Genomic DNA, 18,717 nt, shown 5'->3' with positions numbered 1-18,717 from the left:
TTTGCCGGATTGACTCCAAATCAGTTGGACCACCTGGGGTGGAGTCTCCACTCTCCACTGAGCATTGCCTGCCACGACAGCGCGTCCGCTGTGGCGTCGAGGCTGCCCGGAATATGAGTGGCCCGCAGTGACCTCAGCCGCTGCTGACTCCAGAGGAGGAGATGGCGGGTGAGTTGCGACATGCGATGAGAGCGTACGCCGCCTTGGCAATTTATATATGCTACTGTCGCTGTGTTGTCGGACCAGACCAACACATGCTTGCCCTGGATCAACGGCAATAGCCTCCACAGGGCAAGAAGTACAGCCAGCAACTCTAGGCAGCTGATGTGTCAACCCAGTCGCTGTCCTGACCAGGAACCGCCGACTGCGTGCCCGTTGCACACGGCGCCCCAGCCCAGTTTGGAGGTGTCTGTGGTGACCATGACATGTCTGGACACTTGCTGTAGGGGAACTACTGCCCATAGAAACGCAAGGTCTGTCCAAGGGCTGAATAAGTGGCAGCAGAGCAGCGTGATAGCTTTGCGATGTGTGCCGCGGCGCCATGCCCATCTCGGGACTCGAGTCTGAAGCCAGTGCTGAAGCGGTCTCATATGCATCAACCCGAGCGGCGTGACTGCCGCTGAGGAAGCCATATGCCCCAGAAGCCTCTGAAAGTGTTTCAGTGGAACCGCTGTCCTCCGCCTGAATGACTTCAGGCAGTTCAGCACCAACTGCATGCGCTCGCTTGTGAGGCGTGCTATCATTAAGACCGAGTCTAACTCCATGCTGAGAAAAGAGATGCTCTGAACCGGGGAGAGCTTGCTCTTTTCCCAGTTGACCCAAAGCCCTAGACGGCTGAGGTGCCTGAGCACCAAATCCCTGTGCGCTCACAGCAACTCTTGAGGGTGTGCTAAAATCAGCCAGTCGTCGAGGTAGTTGAGTATGCGGATGCCCACTTCCCTTAACGGGGCAAGAGCTTCCTCTGCGACTTTCGTGAAGATGCGAGGGGACAGGGACAGGGCGAAGGGGAGGACCTTGTTCTGATATGCCTGGCCGTCGAAAGCAAACCGTAGGAAGGGTCTGTGTCGAGGTAGAACCGAGACGTGAAAGTACGTGTCCTTTAGGTCTACCGCTGCGAACCAATCTTGATGCCGGACGCACGGCGCCCCAAACCCAGGAACCAATCATCAAACCGCGAGTGCTCAGGGGAAGCATGTCGGTCAGCTCTGCATCAGCCTCAGACTGGGCAGGCAGACCCGAAGGTGGCAGCCCAGTCGAGTCCTCGGCATCCGACATCGCCAGTGTGCTCTCCGATGCAGCAATCAAAGACTCATCCTGCTCGCGGACCCCAAAAGAGATGTCAAGCCGGCCATGAGGCGGGCTGGTCTCATTTTGGACCCGGACGGGAGCAAACGAGCGTGATGGGGAACGGGATGTTCGCAGGGAATTACCCATTGCCATGGTCATATCCTCGCAATGAGAACATGAACCATCCACAAATGCTGCCTCAGTGTGATCGCTGCCCAGACAAGTGAGGCATCGCCCGTGGCCGTCGGAGGCGGAGAGATAACGACCGCATCCAGGAATCACACAAAGACGGAAAGGCATCTTTAAAAAGACGTTCAACATCAATGTGTGTGCTCTAATAGAGAAAATATACTCTTTAGCAGGAATATACACTCTTTTAGCGCTGTCGAAACACCCAGGGGCGAAATCTGCACTCTTTTTGATGTATGGAAAATAACTGTGTAAACATTTTTCGAAACATCTTTTTGTAACAAAAGAAAGTAATGTGGATTTGGAACAACATGAGTGTAAGTAGAACTTACTTTTTTAGGTGAACTATTGCTTTGAAGCTCACAATCTCTTTGGCACACACATGTTTATAAGAAATGAGCAATGAAAATGGTGATGAAAAATACAATCTAAAGACTCTTGTTCTCTAATGCCCTGAATTGTAATAAAAAATAAAAATAATAAAAAAAGAATGTTTATTTGTGTGTGTGTGTGTGTGTGTGTGTGTGTGTGTGTGTGTGTGTGTGTGTGTGTGTGTGTCTGCATGCATGCATGCACGTGTTTACTCACAGATCTATCAATCTATGCATATCTGCAAATGTTCCATCTTCAATGGTGCTGATGTGGTTTCTCCTTAATGCTCTTAACCAGACAAACACACAACAAATGGCACCATCACAAATGTATAACCCAATTCACCAAAGCCTTCACATTGAAGTTATATAAATCTATATGTAATTCAGCCCTCTCTCTATCTCTGGGTCTTCAGACTGCATGAAGATCACACTTAAGCACCATGCATCAGCTTCATGCTACCAAGAACTACCTCAAACCCTCCCCTTAATGCTTGAGTACATAGAGATACACTGCAAGTCACAGATTAAGCCTGAAAAGCTCTGGACAGATCAGAGAGATGAAATATATTTACATATTTGAAGAAATGTGGACTGTACTGATAACTGAAACAGCCCTTTGAATTGTGGAATAGAGTGACTGAACTGGATCAGTGATCAGAGTATATAATATACACACAGTAAATGTAAGATTCAGTAACACATCTCATGTTATGTCAATATGAAAGAAATCAGACTCTCAGACTCTGGAATATTAATTAACCTTTCATTAAAATATGACACTTTCCACCAATATGTTTTTATTAGTAGTAGTAGTTTTTGTAGTGAGAACTGTTAGATATGTTAGATACACTTTATTTTTACCCTCTCACATAAAATTAACTTAGTATGAATCAAACTACCAATTTAATCATACAGCAATGTCAGAATTTTGACAATCTGTTAAACTGACATTCAATGCATTGTACTAAATCTAAATTTAATTACATTGAATGGATTTTATTATTTAATTTTAATTGCTAAACACTTTATATTTTACTGTGTCCCACAGTTTGTATGATTTCCCCCTATTAAAAACATTCTTTAAATATGACACCCAAGAAGTAACATTATTTAGATGCTTTCTGCAGCATGCCAGGAAAACGAATACATTTTCTTATTTCATTTTCTTAATTTTTTTCAAATATTTTTGTGTTGACTGCATTCATTAAGCTCAGCCATTCAACCCTGTTAACCAATCTATTGTAAGAAAAAAAATTCAAACTATTTTTTAAATCTATAAATGAAATATACACCTATATTAAAAATATAAACTTAACAATAACTGCAAGCTCACAAAAATTAACTTTCACTATCTTCAGTTTTACTCAATCCTCCCATGTTCATATTACTAAAAAATAAAAATAAAAATAATATAACAAAGGGAATTTAAATGAACTTGAGTTGATTCAACTAAGAAAAGTGTCTTGTCAGCTTCACTTAATTCAAACTGGGTTACTAAACTAAAACTGGGCAGACGATTTCTAGATCCCAGCATGCTTTGCATGAGACTCACCAGGGAGAGTAAACGTTAAAATTAAATGTTATTTTGTGTCTTTGTGCAAGATGAAAATAAATAGGGAGACTTGCTTTGTGTTTTGTTGAGATTTAGAAAAATCTCTGCTATGTTGTAGAGTTAGAGTGCTTAGTTTAAACATTTGCAACCCTTCTACCCATTCTGGCATTTATTTATTTATTTATTTATTTTTATTGATAACTTTTGTCTTTATTTTTTATGTTTATTCATTGTTTATTGCTAGAACATTACAAAACTACAAGGTTTTTAAACTGTATATAGTCATGTCTAAAATTTTGATAAACCAAAATGTAACAATATTCATTTGATATGCAAACCTCATATCAAATGAATAGAAAATAAAACAGCGCATATAATATTACGTTTGATCTTCTGAGGTTGATGATCGATGTTTTCTGAACCCTATTTGTGGAAAGTGACACATTCCAGATTGGTGTAGAAACACAGTATAAGCAATCGATGTGTCGTGAGCGTGGGAGAGTGAGAGAGAAACTGTGGTGATGCTGCGGGCTCAATTCCTCAGGACAGAGTGTCTCCCAAATGTCACAGACAGATCAAATCAAAGCCCTAACATCACAGCCTCCATGATGCATATCAACATGTATATCTAAAACCTCATTATTTTAATTAATTAATTCCTTATGTCTTTAAGCTGTTCATGTCTAAAATGATTCCGTTTAACCTAAATGTGTGTTTGTGTGTTTGGGGGGATACTCACAAGACGGTGAGAGAGGAGCAGTTTTTAAAACTTAATGCCCAGAGAGATGAAATTCTATTCCCCTCCATTTCCCTGTGAAAATAAACACACTCCTCCAACTGTCTTTGTAGTTCTGCAGTAGGTCATGTATGTAAATTAACATTAATTATATATCCAGATTCTTAATACTTAACTGGAAATATTGAAATTTTCAAGACATTTTGCAATTACTTTTAACCAACTCGTCTTAAGGTACTGCTGGTACTGGTACTGGTACTACTCTCAGTGGACATGTTGGTGTCTTTTTTATATGTTTATACTTTTTATTTTATGTTTATAACTCACAGCCAGTTGAGGTGAGGCATCTCAAGGCAGATAGAGGTTTTAGGAAACTGTTCAACAGAGTTATTCAACAAAGATCTGCAAAAGACATAAAAATGCACATTATGTCTTAATTGTGTTAAGTTTTAAGATAAGTCTATTGAGAACAGATAATCCAATTTCCAATATACAGTAGTAGTCGACTGAAAACTTTGTTTGGCATACTTATTCTTTTATATCTGTTTCCTTCTCACATAGGCCTATACTAAAACTTGTATTTATTCTTCTATTCTTCTATATCAAATATCAAGGTGATTTTGAAGATCATTCTCTTACAGGAAAAATAAAGATCTCAGGCCTTCAAAATACTTCTGTCGCATAGATGATATTTGATTCTCATCCAGAATCCTACACACACATACACAGGAAGACAAACAAACACACATCAAACAATGACTACCTGGATCACAAATCACTATATATTCAATACACATATGCTCAGCAGCTCCAGGGCTTATGAGGAGAACATGCTGAAGCTCTGTTTTTGGGAATGAGAGCCATTCAGCTCAAAAGCTAAGTTTACTTAAGTGAGTGTGAATATGTTTGTGAGTATATTTTTTTCTACTTACAGCCACTCCAGACTGCTGAGGTCACTAAATATTCCTGCTTTGAGAGACGAAATCCTATTCTGACTCAAAAAACTGCAGAAACAAGAGAAAGAGAGACAGAGACAGAAACAAAGAGACAAAGAGCAAGAGAATGCATCATTGTAACAGATAAAGGATGGGTAAGGAGGAGGCGGGAAACGGCTGAACAGTCAACATGAACTTTAATGATATAAATTAACTTAAAAATAAACAAACAAACACAGACACACACGCAACATGGCAGCATGCATCTCTCTCTCTCTCTCTCGAACCAGCGTCTCCGGCTCCCCTTTATCTCGCTCTCCCACTGAACAGCTGATTCAGTGCCGGCCCATCACAGCCCGGCCATGCCCTCCTCTTTCTCAAACTCCTCCCCCGCCTGATTCAGGCCGGGGCACCACCAGTCTGACTAACTCCCCCCATCTTTGGGGGGAAGACACTGCCCTTCCGGCCATTCTGTCAGCCGGTGGTCCACCCCGCCACCTGCGAACCTGGGGGAGAGACGAGGGGAGGCGTGGGGAGAGGGAAAGGGCAAATGGAGACACAGAGAGAGAGAGAGAGAGAGAAGAACTTGCTCGCCGCCTCCCGGACGCGCTGTCGCCCGGTCCTCAACCGCTCCTCCGCCCTCTGGCGGACGCCAGCTCGCTCCTCCCCCGGCGGACGGTAACGAGTCCTCCGGCCCCTGGCGGACGGAACCGCTCCTTCCCTTCTCGGCAGATGGCCACGGTTCCTCCGGCTCTCGGCGGCCGGCAGCGACCCCTCCGTCCCCAGGCAGATGGCCGCGGCTGCTCCCCTGGCGGATGGCAGCCACGAGGACTCCGCAACAGCGCATCCCTCCTCCCTCCCGGGTTTAGGCACCACTGTAACAGATAAAAGATGGGCAAGGAGGCGGGAACCGGCTGAACAGTCAACATAAACTTTAATGATATAAATACACTTAAACAAACAAACACAGACACACATGCAATGCAGCAGCGTGCATCTCTCTCTCTCGAACCGGCGTCTCCGGCAGCCCCTTATCTCAATCTCCCGCTGATTCAGCGCCGGCCATGCTCCATCACGGCCTGGCCATGCCCTCCTCCTCGTCACAATCATTAAAGGGATAGTTCACCCAAAACTTACAATTATGGCATAATTTACTCACCCTCCTGTTGTTAAAAACCCAAATGACTTTCTTTCTTTTGTGGAACACAAAAGAAAATGTTATAGGCAGTCATATGTTATAGGCAGTCACCATGCACTTTTATGGTTTCCTCTGAGTTCCACAGAGGAAACAAAGTCATACAGGGTTGGAACAACATGAAAGATGAGTAAATGATGACAGCATTTTCAGTTTTGGGAGAACTATCCCTTAAATAGCAGTTTAATGTTCAAATGGTTTTAAGTTGTGTGACTATAGAGCCCATCTGCTGTCTGTGTACCAGCCACCTGACTAACACGGCTGTTCTCCCGCCTCCAGTAATCCCTCCATCTCTCTCTTTCTCTCCAAGTCCCATTTTACCCCAGTTGGCTGATTAGTGTAAGTACAATGTTGGTTAGATCAACAGTTGTATGTATGCAGAAGCAGACACACACTCACAGTCTCACTGATATATAACTAAGTATCCACAGGCACAAACAGGTACACACTGAAGCATAAATAACATGAGAACAGCATTAGGATGTATTCAAATTCATTCTTTGATCAAGGAGCTGTTCTGCCTGAATCAACCCTAATCCAGCACCCTCATTGTTACATCTTTCTTTTGCTTCTTACATGAATTAATGGGTGGATGATGAAAGCTTCATCAGATGGTATGCTCATAATTACGCAGTCACAGATAGTCTGGTAGCAGTTTTGTAGGTGCTGTATTCACGCTCATGTGAGCCAGAGATCAGGGAAGGATTGATGACAAGTTATACATGATGAGTGATTCTTATGAATGCCAAACACACTGTCAGTGAACCTTTCATTCACAAAATATAAAGTCTTACTCACAGTTTACGCAAAGAGAAAAGTCCTGAAAATGCCCTCTTGGAGATGATTTCTATACTATTACTTTCCAAATGTCTTGAGAGAGAGAGAGAGAGAGAGAGTTAGAACACTGTGGTTACATAAAGTGATAGCTAATACGTATCAATCAATAATAATCAATCTGATCATTCAGTATTTTTAAAGATGGTTCTTATTTATAATAATAAGGGCTGTCAAAGTTAAAGCTGTTAACACATGAATTCAATTTGACATACTCTAATTGGTTAATTTAGAACTTATTGATAATGATCGAAGCTGCAGTGCAAGTCTGTAGCGGAGCATAACTCAGTAAAATGAGAAAGGCATTCTTTATGGATAATTTACACTGTAAACCCTAAAGTTGTCATAACTGGAAATATCAAGTTGTGTTAAGTAAGTATTACTTGAAATGTCAGGTTTTGGGCTCATAACTCAAATATTTAAGTTCATTGAACTTATTTATCTTACAAAATCCATAGACTTAAGATTTTAAGTGTTAATAACAAAACTGAGGTTATGGGGAATACCCATAATGCGTTGCGCGTGAATTATTTAATTATGTTTCTTTGGTCAAAGGGAAGTTATGGGGGCATTTAAATAGTTGTAATTAAGAATTTCTAGAGGTTTTAGCTCATTTGTAGTATTATTTATGTTGTTTTGTTGCTAATAGTTGTTTCGTGTGATGTCACCATTAGTGTGATCAGTGTCCCATTTCATCAAGTTGGATCCTGTCGACTCTAATTCTCTTTGAGCTTGTGAAGTTAAATTGCAGGTAAACTGTATATGCATTTCTTTGGAGAATTAAGTTTATTTACTGACTGACCTAGAATCAGTTATGATTTTTATTTGAGCTGTGCTATTGTTTGATATAAAATTATATTCAATTAAATTTATTAACAACAGTAGAAACAACAATATTTAAGTAGCATGTCTTGAGTTAAGTCTACTTGCATATAGTTACCTCAACTTATATTATTAAGTTCATTCTATATGAACCAAGATAAATGAACTTAATTACATAAGTTTTGGAGACACCATTACTCAATTCAATTGAGGGAAAGAGTTTACTCAATCAAATGAGTAAAGTCAACTTACTAGGGTTTATAAATTAAATTCAGACGGGGCGTTTCATGAAAGTGATAAGCATTCTGTATATGCTGAAACGTAATTTTCAGAAGGCTCATTATAAATAAGCTCAATAGAAAATCATTCTAAATGAGCTCAATGAATATATCACTCATAAGTTAACACTGTTATTCATAGAAATATTAATGTGAACACCTGCGGAGGACTGCAGATCAGGCGCAAAAACATAACACAGTGAATGAATACAGTCATTATGATGCTTCAGTCATGATGATGTCTTTGTGATGTTTATAAGCCCCATTAACAAAAAAATATATTTATAATGTAGGCCTATATAAAGTACTTATCAATACATTTAAAAACACTTTATTGAAAGCTCATAATTACCCAAAACACAGTGTAAATTGAGGTAACTATCAACTGATATCTTAAGGAGCTATTTCTACATGAACTAACCCTTAAAAATAAGTTGTTGTTGTTGTGATGTATTCAGTTTGACATGAATAAAACCAGTTAATTTAGATATTACCACATGACACACATTTTTTAGGTTAGCCAATTTTTCAGTGTAGCATCGATTCTTAGATATTTTAAAAATCAAAGGTGTTCATGCTTACACAGTCAAAGAACAGACTGAAACAGAACGCAGGTCAAAAGAAAACATACGGTTATCTTTTAGTGGTTGCTGTGGGAACAGAAACATTCAAGGTTTTCATAAGCCTTTCATTTTATGTACTTTAAATCATGACTTTATGATTCAGAATTTTACTACAAAGTTTTCTAAGCATTGTCTGTCATTTATTATGATTAATAGATGTGAAGTCTTGAGGGCTTCTCTGTTTCTCTCTCTCTTTCTATATTGTACCACTATACTGAGCGGTACATTGTTGAACTCTGATGGACAATAAAAATGTCATCCTGTCTCAGGCTCTATAAAGGAAGCAGGCTTTAAAACCTCCACTGCACTTAGCAGAAAATGGGAAAGGGTAGATGAAAAGAACATTATATTTTTTGTCAAGAGAAATAAAAGATGGATGGAAATAGGAGTCAGAAAAAAGAGGCCAACTTATATCCATGTATGGCATATGTGCACATGCATGTGGGCATACACAGGTATTTAACTATGGGCACTTCTGGCCCTGTGGACCCTGTGGAAAATAAACTCTGTTCAAACTAAATTTTCACACTCTCACTAATTTATTTAATTTGTCCAATTGTCCATCAGTGTCTAGCAGGGGGCATACGTAAATCACAGGAGAATTCTTTTATTTTTGTCATTTCTGAAAGTGAATATTGAATATTTCCCCCACATCTCAAATTATGTATTGTTTAATTAACATTCTGTGCTGGAATTGACATTATAAACATTCTTGGAATAAACTCCTTTGTATTGCTATGACTAATGTCATAGCTAGCATTTTATTTATCCTAAAAACACACAAATAAATAGTAATATTTCACACTTTTTGCAGAATTTGACAAAATCACAGCTTGACTGGAAATGACAAACATTATAAATATTCTTATCACAAGATGTATTTACCTTGATTTTTGAAAGTTTCAAAAATGTCAGCCTTTTTTTTTTTCTTTTTTTTTTTTTTTTTTTTACTGTAAGAACCATAAAAAATATTAAAATCACTTGAGAAAATGAAAAAATCTTCAAAGTAGTATAGTATTCAATTAAAAAAAATGTTTTTGGGTGAATTGCCTTTTTAATGCATTTTTGAATAACTTAATAGATCCAGACAAAAAAAGTGAGCGTCACATCATTGACCCCTATACTTCAATAAAAGGCATTTGAAAAGCAGCAAAAATAAATGAAGGCATGGTAAAAAAGTTTCCAAGACAGTTTTAATGTGTACTTCATAAACAGTAACAAAAAGAAAGTTAGTTTTAACAAAACTAACTCTGACTGGTGCATTAAAGTGCCCGAAGTTGAACCCCCTCCCCACTACACACACACACACACACACACACACACACACACACACACACACACACACACAACTTAGTGGTATTTTAGAGAAAATTTAATTTTAAAATTAATAATTACAAAACTAATCATCACTTATAAATCATGACTTTCAGCTTAAGGTAAGGAGATTCAGACATTTAACAAGCTTAGAAGTGATAGCAGAGAGAGAGAGAGAGGGATTCAGAGAACAGAAGGAGAGATGAAAGAATGAAGTGTCACTCACAGTCTCTCCAGGTGTCTATAGCGAATGAACAGATCATGAGAGAGAGATTCAATCCTGTTACTGTTCAGCTCTCTGAGGGGAGAATGTGAGGAAAATAATGATTCAAATTTATAACAAATAAAATGAATTGTGGCTTTTTCTACTTTCATGTTTAAAGGGACAGTTCACCCAAAATCTAACGTTTCTGTCATCATTTACTCACCCTAATGTTGTTCTGTGTGGCTTTCTTCCATGTAACATAAAAAAAGATGCTAGGCAGAATGACAGCCTTAATCACCATTTACTTTCATTGTATAGAAAAAAGAATAAGCAATTCATATGGGTTTGGAACAACATTAGGGTGAGTAAATGATGCGCTTTCATTTTTGGGTGAACTATTCCTTTAATGTAAGTATTAAGTCTATTGCTCTTTCTGTTCCCGTGTTATACTTACAGTGCTGTTACATTAGAGGACACAACAGGGACATGGAGGAGATTTTTGCCATTACAGTTCACCTTCCGACCCTCACAATGACATACATCTGGATAGACATCTAACACTGAAATCACACACACAAAAAGGCCATTAAAATTCCACAGCAAAAGCTCCTTTTTATTTTTTCTCCCCAATTTGGAATGCCCAATTCCCAATGCGGTCTAAGTCCTCGTGGTGGCGTAGTGACTCGCCTCAATCCAGGTGGCGGAGGACGAATCTCAGTTGCCTCCGCATCTGAGACCATCAATCCGTGCATCTTATTCTGTGGCTTCTTGAACACGTTACCGCGGAGACATAGCGCATGTGGAGGCTTCACGCTATTCTCCGCAGCATCCACACACAACTCACCATGTGCCCCACCGAGAGCGAGAACCACATTATAGCGACCACGAGGAGGTTACCCCATGTGCCTCTACCCTCCCTAGCAACCGGGCCAATTGGGTTGCTTAGGAGACCTGGCTGGAGTCACTCAGCACGCCCCAGTAAAAGCTCCTTTAAAATAAACAGTGCATGGCACTATTTGCGAAGCTAGTATTTCAATATTCATTATAAATATGGGCAGCTAGGCAATTACTTTCGATATAAGATACGAATGGTAATGCATACTTATAAAGGTCTACATTTAGATAGCTAAGTAAATGTGTTGTGTGTGTGTTTGATTGTGTTTATATCTGCTTTTCTGAGATAGGCTATATTGTTTCATCTATAGACTCTGTGCTGATGAGTATTGATTTTACACTACAGAAATCATTTAATAAAGACGGAGAGCAGGAAACAGATGGAGAGATAGATTACTTCATGTTTTCTGAAATAGATAAACTCCCATCATTAACATGACAAAAGGTGCTTTTGTTGTTCCAAACCCTTTCAAACCACTTTTTTTCATTAGTGTATAAAATCTATGCTCCAGTTCTATTCATGCCCTATTCAATCCATTTATAAACTGCATGGCATCACAACCATGACCATTTAAAAGTTTTTGTTTCCTTGTTAAATACATTTCCCATTTAGCTTGCTCCAATTAAATTCGGAAACTGATGTGAGTTGTTTTTAAAGCCAGAGAAATCGGCATTAAAAGGCACTGTACTCTGGAACGTGTCCTTTCATAGCCCTAAAATCTTTCACACATCACATTAATTTTAAAAATGTGTTCCAGTTGTATTCGTGTTGCCTTGTTCAGTCCATTTAAAAAAAAAAAAAAAATGTAGTGATAATGATAATGAAAAAAAAACTGTAATGTGCATTACAACATGGTGAAGGAGTGGACCCCTGTCTCTTCAGCCTATTGATGAGTTGAATACATTCACTAACACTTGTTAATCAAAGTGTTTTTAGTCATGTGCATTTATTCCGGTTATGTTATAATTATGAATGTTGCAGTTCATTTGTGTATTTGACCCCTGAGGTGTGACTGGGGGTCTGACCCATGTCAGGAATGCATTTAACAGTGCTTTCTCATTTAGCCCGGCTCCCAGAGAACAAATATACATATGAGTTGCAACTATTTAATTGTTATTATTATTCAGTTTAAGTAAGAGTTTTATTGGGTTTAAGTTTTCGGTCATTAATTACTGACACAAATACATTTTTAGCATTCATCGCTAAAAGTATATTTCTGCCTAACTTTTCTGTTGCGTTTGGATGTATTGTTCTATTTTGTTTTAGCTGATAAGGCCTGTGTCCCAAAGAGGTTCTCAACCTTGGGAGAAATGTTGTGTTCTGTCTAATGATGTCATTGGAGGGATTGTTTGTAGTTTTGAGAATCATGTGACTAAGTCAGAGGAACTGGACACCAGTTTATCTAAAGAGAAGACTCAACTCTGACCCATTTCTGCTTACCAGCTTGACTTAGTGTTTTAAGAAAATAATCTTTGAATGATTGCATTCACGTAGTTAAAGAGAACATTATGCTTGTAAGATTTCTAGAATAATCTGTACTGGTCACCTATCAGATCTTTGTACTTGTAAGAGATGATGTCTATTCATTTGCATATGCCTATAAGTACTGTTGTTTCTGTAATTTAAGTTAGCTCGACGTTAGATCCTCAACTCATTTTCTCTTTCTGGAAATGTGGAGAACTTTGTCTTCAGTAAACTCTCTTTTCATTGAAACTTAAACTCTGGCTCCTGGTCATCATTGTTCATACTGGTCTCTTTACTGGGTATTAACTGTATTTCCTTACAATGGCCATTTCTTTTTGTTTTATTTATTTACTTATCTTTTTGCTGCCATTTTTGCTTATCCCAAAGAAGAAATTCAGTATGTGATGCTTTTTTCTTTATATTTCTTTTTTTATACTAGAACAAAAAATAATTGGAGAACAGCAGCTTTCAAAAGTTTTGAAACACTTGACCGAAATGTTTCTCATGATCTTAAAAATCTTTTGATCTGAAGGCGTATGCTTAAATGTTTGAAATTAGTTTTGTAGACAAAAATATAATTGTGCCACCATATTAATTTATTTCATTATAAATCTAAAATTTAATACAAACATTTTTTTTTTTTTTTAAATTGATGACTTGGACCAAATAATAAAGAAAAGCAGCCAATAAGTGCCCAACATATAGATGGGAACTCCTTCAATACTGTTTAAAAAGCATCCCAGGGTGATACCTCAAGAAGTTGGTTGAGAAAATGTCAAGAGTACATTTCTGAAAATTCTAGGCAAAGGGTGACTACTTTGAAGATGCTAAAATATAACACAGTTTTGATTTATTTTGGATTTTGCTTAGTCACAACATAATTCTCATAGTTCCATTTATGTTAATCCATAGTTTTGATGACTTTACTATTATTCTAAAATGTGAAGAAGAAAAAATTATAATAAAGAATGAGTAAGTGTTTCAAAACTTTTGACCAGTAGTGTGTGTATATATATATATATATTTGTAAAAAATACACATTAATTTATTCCCACTTATCCTATGTAAGGTCGTGAAGGTACTGGAGCCTGTCCCAGTAACATGTGTTTTTTTTTATTTTATTTTTTTTATATCTAACATTAGAAAAGCTGAAAACTAGAGGGGCCTGGGTAGCTCAGCGAGTATTGATGCTGACTACCACCCCTGGAGTTGCGAGTTGGAATCCAGGGTGTGCTGAGTGACTCCAGCCAGGTCTCCTAAGCAACCAAATTGGCCCGGTTGCTAGGGAGGGTAGAGTCACATGGGGTAACCTCCTCGTGGTCACGATTAGTGGTTCTCGCTCTCAATGGGGTGCGTGGTAAGTTGCGCGTGGATCGCGGAGAGTAGCATGAGCCTCCACATGCGGAATCTCCGCGGTGTCGTGCACAATGAGCCACGTGATAAGATGTGCGGATTGACTGTCTCAGAAGTGGAGGCAACTGAGACTTGTCCTCCGCCACCCGGATTGAGGTGAGTAACTGCGCCACCATGAGGACCTACTAAGTAGTGGGAATTGGGCATTCCAAATTGGGAGTAAAGGGGATAAAAGAAAAAAGAAAAGAAAAGCTGAAAACTGAGCTTTGACTTCTTCAAATGAAGATAGGCAGATATGTCTCTGCTAGAAATGTATATACTGTTAACCTAGATAAGATTATTTGCATTTTTATAAAATATTTTTGTGTGTCAGATACATTTTTGATTTTAAAAATCCTCGACTGTGTAGAAGTCTGTGGTTTTTTGGAATTATTTACTTCAGCACCGGACATTAATATGCAGATATTGATGTAGTTCAGGAAACACAATTAAATAAGGCTCCGTTTCACCATGGTACAATGTTAAACAAAAGAATATAAGTTCCAGCAAATCATATTAATGGAATAATTGCATCTTACATATTAATTTAATAAACTGTGGTCACCCTACTTTATTATGCCTATGTCTACCTACACAGCAATAAGTGGTTCAGGGCGGTTCTAGACATTGAGAGGCCCTTGGCAATTTCTTTTGGAGGCACCCCGAATGTTTTTTTTTACTTATTTTTATTATTTAATGTGGCATGACATACAACAAAGTGGTAGCTCATTCAAATAATTGCTTTAACAATCTGTTTAAAGCAGTACTCAACTGCTTTTTTTGTTGTTGTTTTTGTTGTTGTTGTTGTTATTGCAAGCTTTGGCAAATCTAATCAAAAGTAGTTTTCGACTATAGTTCTTCCACAGAGGTGCTCGTTTTAGCCTGGTAACTTCTAAACAACACTTTGTTTTCTGAAAAAGTGATCAAAACCTGTGCACCTCATAAGAGCTGCCAGCCAATAGAATGGATTTTCTGACATCTCTTGCAGATTTCATGCCGTCTGAGACTGAGACTAACCCTTTGCACTGACCAGATTAAATTCACCTTCCAACATTCTTGACTTAATTGTTTAGTGTTTTACAAGTACAGAAACTAAATATAGAGAGTGCAAAATAATCAATCCCATATCCATACCACATTTTGAAATAATAATGACATACTTGTATTACTATTAATATTCATGTTCAGATCAGTTCTAGCCATTACTAAAACTCCAACACACCTAAGAATATGCATTTTCCTGTTTCCTGCTTTGTAACACTACAAGAATAAATACAACCGTTTTAATAAAAAAATTTTTTTACATTCATTATATTCATTTTAATGTTATTATATTAATTATACATTATCTGTCAACTACTACTATGAATAGTCTGTTAGAGGAACACATGGCATGGTGTTTCTACAAGAAACATGTTGAATTCAGTGTTACTGTGTCAAAGATCAACATCTTTAAGCTTATTCTCTTCAAGTCTCAAATCTAGATAAAGGACTCACATGCATGACATGTTGGGCAAACAGAATTATATTTTGCATTTTATTTGATCGCCTCTCAATTTCTCCTGCTCTTGTTTTTGCGTACAGTTCATTAAATTATGGATTGCGTCTCTTGATACAGTGCAGAGGGAACATTACCTCCATCCAGAAGACGTGTCCCGAGATTTTGCGATAGGACATCAGATGCATTTTACGCAGCTCTGGGCATACTGGTGGAAATACTGATAAACATGTAGTTGTTTGTAACCTTGTCGCCAAAATTTATTACCTAACTATTACAGAATTTAATTAAAGAAATTAGGCATCATTATGCATCATGCAATTTGTTACTGCCTTGTAAAAAGACTATAGGCGAGCCAATTTGAACCAGCCACTGGAGGAAGGAAGAAGAGGAGGAGGAAGATAGAGAGAGGGGGAATCTCTCATTGCACACTCTCGCTCTAATCTCCTCTGTTATATATATATATATATATGAAGGCATATTTATTAAATTTTTAAACTGCATGGTCACATTACTCACGTCTTCTTAAATAATATGTTTAATAAGAACATATCTTCTTTCTATTGCCATTACAATTATGCCTATCAATGAAGGCTAATATTATGTTGTACTGTATTACATGTTTTGTAAATTTAGACCTATTATGTTGCATGCACAGACTGCGGAGACTGCCTACTGATTTCATAGCGGATTTTCAAACTTTTTTTATCCTCTGAAATACTTTACAATGGCTTTCCAATTATAAAAATTGATAAACTGTGAAAGATGCCAGAAAGATATGTTTAAGTTGCACTTAATGGATTTAAAAGCGGTTCAAGAGCGTTAATTTACGAATGTTTTTACGAACTACTTAAATAATGATGCTTTTGGGAAACCCGATTTACGTACTCCAACTGTGGTTAGAAGCATAGTTCCTTGTTACTTTGTGGTGTCGACGTCATTGATTTCGCTGCAGCTGGGGTGTGTTCTGTTCAGACTTATCACCCATATGCCTTATTGCTTTAAAATACTTCACTATCCACTCAGAGCTTTGAAAGGCTTGAAGTTGTGGTGCTCAAAGCTATTTTTATTGGAAATCCAGTTTGAAACGATCTTCCAGCGTGACTGTCACAATTGTTCTCCCTTCAAACACAGGATTGGATTCGTTTTCGCGTAGAAAAGGTGTTATTTTATCATTTACAAGTGAATATCTTTGTTACAACATTTTCCAAAGAGAACTTTCACATATGGCTATATATGTAAAACACAATATGCATGTTAATTGTTTTCACTGATGTAAAAAGTTATCTGTACTGTACATACAGTATATGCAAAATATCTGCATGAAGTACTTTGAGTATAGTGTCAGAAAAGTGCTATGTAAGTGTAAAATTCATTCATTTACATATTTCAAAATATAACACTTTCATATATGTAAAACATAATTTAATAAATCACAGTGTAATTTTATATTGCAAATATGCCCAAATAAATGAACAATAATTGTAGAAATATACATGTATGACCATATATCTGATTTCTGTTTGGGATAATATGTCTGTGTAAGTGGTTTTGTGTATACTGTGAGGTGTTCACAGAAGTAGAATATAATAGAATATGGAATATTCTCAGTAGGCGTTGTTAAAGAAAACAAATATATACTTCTTGTTTGCAGTAGTCTTTCAACTGATGTTTTCAGGGGAAAAAACATAGACCAAGGAAGGAAATTACACAGAATGTTTATTAACACAAGTTATGTCAGTCAGATGAAATAATAGAAAATACAGTAACCAAACTGTATTTAAAAATGAAAAAAGTAACCAAAACATTTTCTGAATTAAATGTTCTCTGATTTCTGCTCCTGCAGGATGCATTCTGCCTTGATGTGAGTTCAGTGGATGATCATCATCAGCACCAGCATGACCCCCTCTTCCTCCTCAAGAAGTTGAACAAATTTCCATGACTGCAATGTTGTGACTGGATTTTTTGAAGAGTTTTGGGGAAAGTCATCGTTGTGTTCATAAGCTGCAACAGCAAAGGTGTTACTGCTTTCCCAGCCTTGCTGAACTAAGACTTGCTGAGCCACAGGCCATCACCAACCACCTCCATAAAACTTCCCACAGCACAATAATGCAGTGCAGCTAAGAACTGCAGTGCTGAACTTAAGGTGTAGTTTCTTCTTGTGGCCCTCTGAAGGTGTGGTTTCACAACCTACAGCAATTCAAGGATCTTGGTCCTTGCAATCTGGAATTTTCTTATGATGTCGTCATCAGATGTAGGGTCAAGTGGGAAGAAATTTGTCCTTATGTAAGCATTTATATACACTACCTGACTTCTGCATCACCTTCTGTGCGCAAGCTGTAGGATTCTTTGTAAAGCTGCCATTGTTGAGCATTTGATACACACATAGATACTGTATTTGTTAGGAGAGTCATTAATACACCTGCTACTGATGCACCTGAGGAATGGATAGAAACACCTTGGTGGCTAATAATCATCTAAATTAACTAGTTTCATCAATTATTTGAGACTGTAATAGGGCACAGCTTTATTTTAATTATCAAATTATTGTATTCATCTGTTAATGGGTTTTTGGTTGTTGTTGTTTTGTTTTTTGATTCATAGTTATCATGCTGTGGCTTGGGAAAAATGTGAAGTAAGGCCTCTCTTTAGAATTGTCTGAGGATTTAAATAAAGGATGTGTTTTGTGTCATGTTTGGCTTATATTACCATGGCTATAATCTTGTGTATTGAGAAAATCTTTACATAGCCAGCTTTAGTTACTTGACTGTTGTAGTGTATGTGATGGTGTGTCATCACCACTGCAAAACAATAAAGGTTTGTATTTCATCCCATACATAGGATTCTTAAATCACACTTACAGTATATAATTTATTAATTACATTATTCTGGTAGTTGATAACGAAGTAATGACATTGCATGATATGATTCACACAATAATTGCCTACATTTGATCTGGCATTCAAATAATACTGTGATGCACCAAGTCATAAGTATCACCTATTATGTGCCAGACCCAGTCTGTATCTTACACTCCATATATATTTAATTCTATATATTTCATTGTGTAAAGAATAAAAGTGGCGTTCTTATTGGTTTTTGAAAAGTGTGCATATGTATGTGC

General features: G+C 37.7%; 1 protein-coding gene across 1 annotated transcript in view; it reads right to left on the bottom strand.

Moving 5' to 3' along the window:
* LOC127435368 (relaxin receptor 1-like) overlaps window positions 1-18,717 on the bottom strand; it is an 82,283-nt gene that overhangs the window by 30,427 nt on the left and 33,139 nt on the right. The window contains exons 4-11 of the mRNA XM_051688794.1: window positions 10,799-10,904; window positions 10,366-10,437; window positions 7,067-7,138; window positions 5,071-5,142; window positions 4,778-4,849; window positions 4,466-4,540; window positions 4,142-4,213; window positions 2,065-2,136 (exon numbers count right to left, since the gene is read on the bottom strand). Coding sequence (XP_051544754.1) covers window positions 2,065-2,136; window positions 4,142-4,213; window positions 4,466-4,540; window positions 4,778-4,849; window positions 5,071-5,142; window positions 7,067-7,138; window positions 10,366-10,437; window positions 10,799-10,904 — 613 coding nt within the window. The remainder of the gene's footprint in view (window positions 1-2,064; window positions 2,137-4,141; window positions 4,214-4,465; window positions 4,541-4,777; window positions 4,850-5,070; window positions 5,143-7,066; window positions 7,139-10,365; window positions 10,438-10,798; window positions 10,905-18,717) is intronic.

Source organism: Myxocyprinus asiaticus, chromosome 4, assembly GCF_019703515.2.
Source record: "Myxocyprinus asiaticus isolate MX2 ecotype Aquarium Trade chromosome 4, UBuf_Myxa_2, whole genome shotgun sequence".
Lineage (NCBI taxonomy): Eukaryota > Metazoa > Chordata > Actinopteri > Cypriniformes > Catostomidae > Myxocyprinus > Myxocyprinus asiaticus.
Note: the sequence above shows the minus strand (reverse complement) of the source record. Positions and strands in the feature narration are given on the sequence as shown.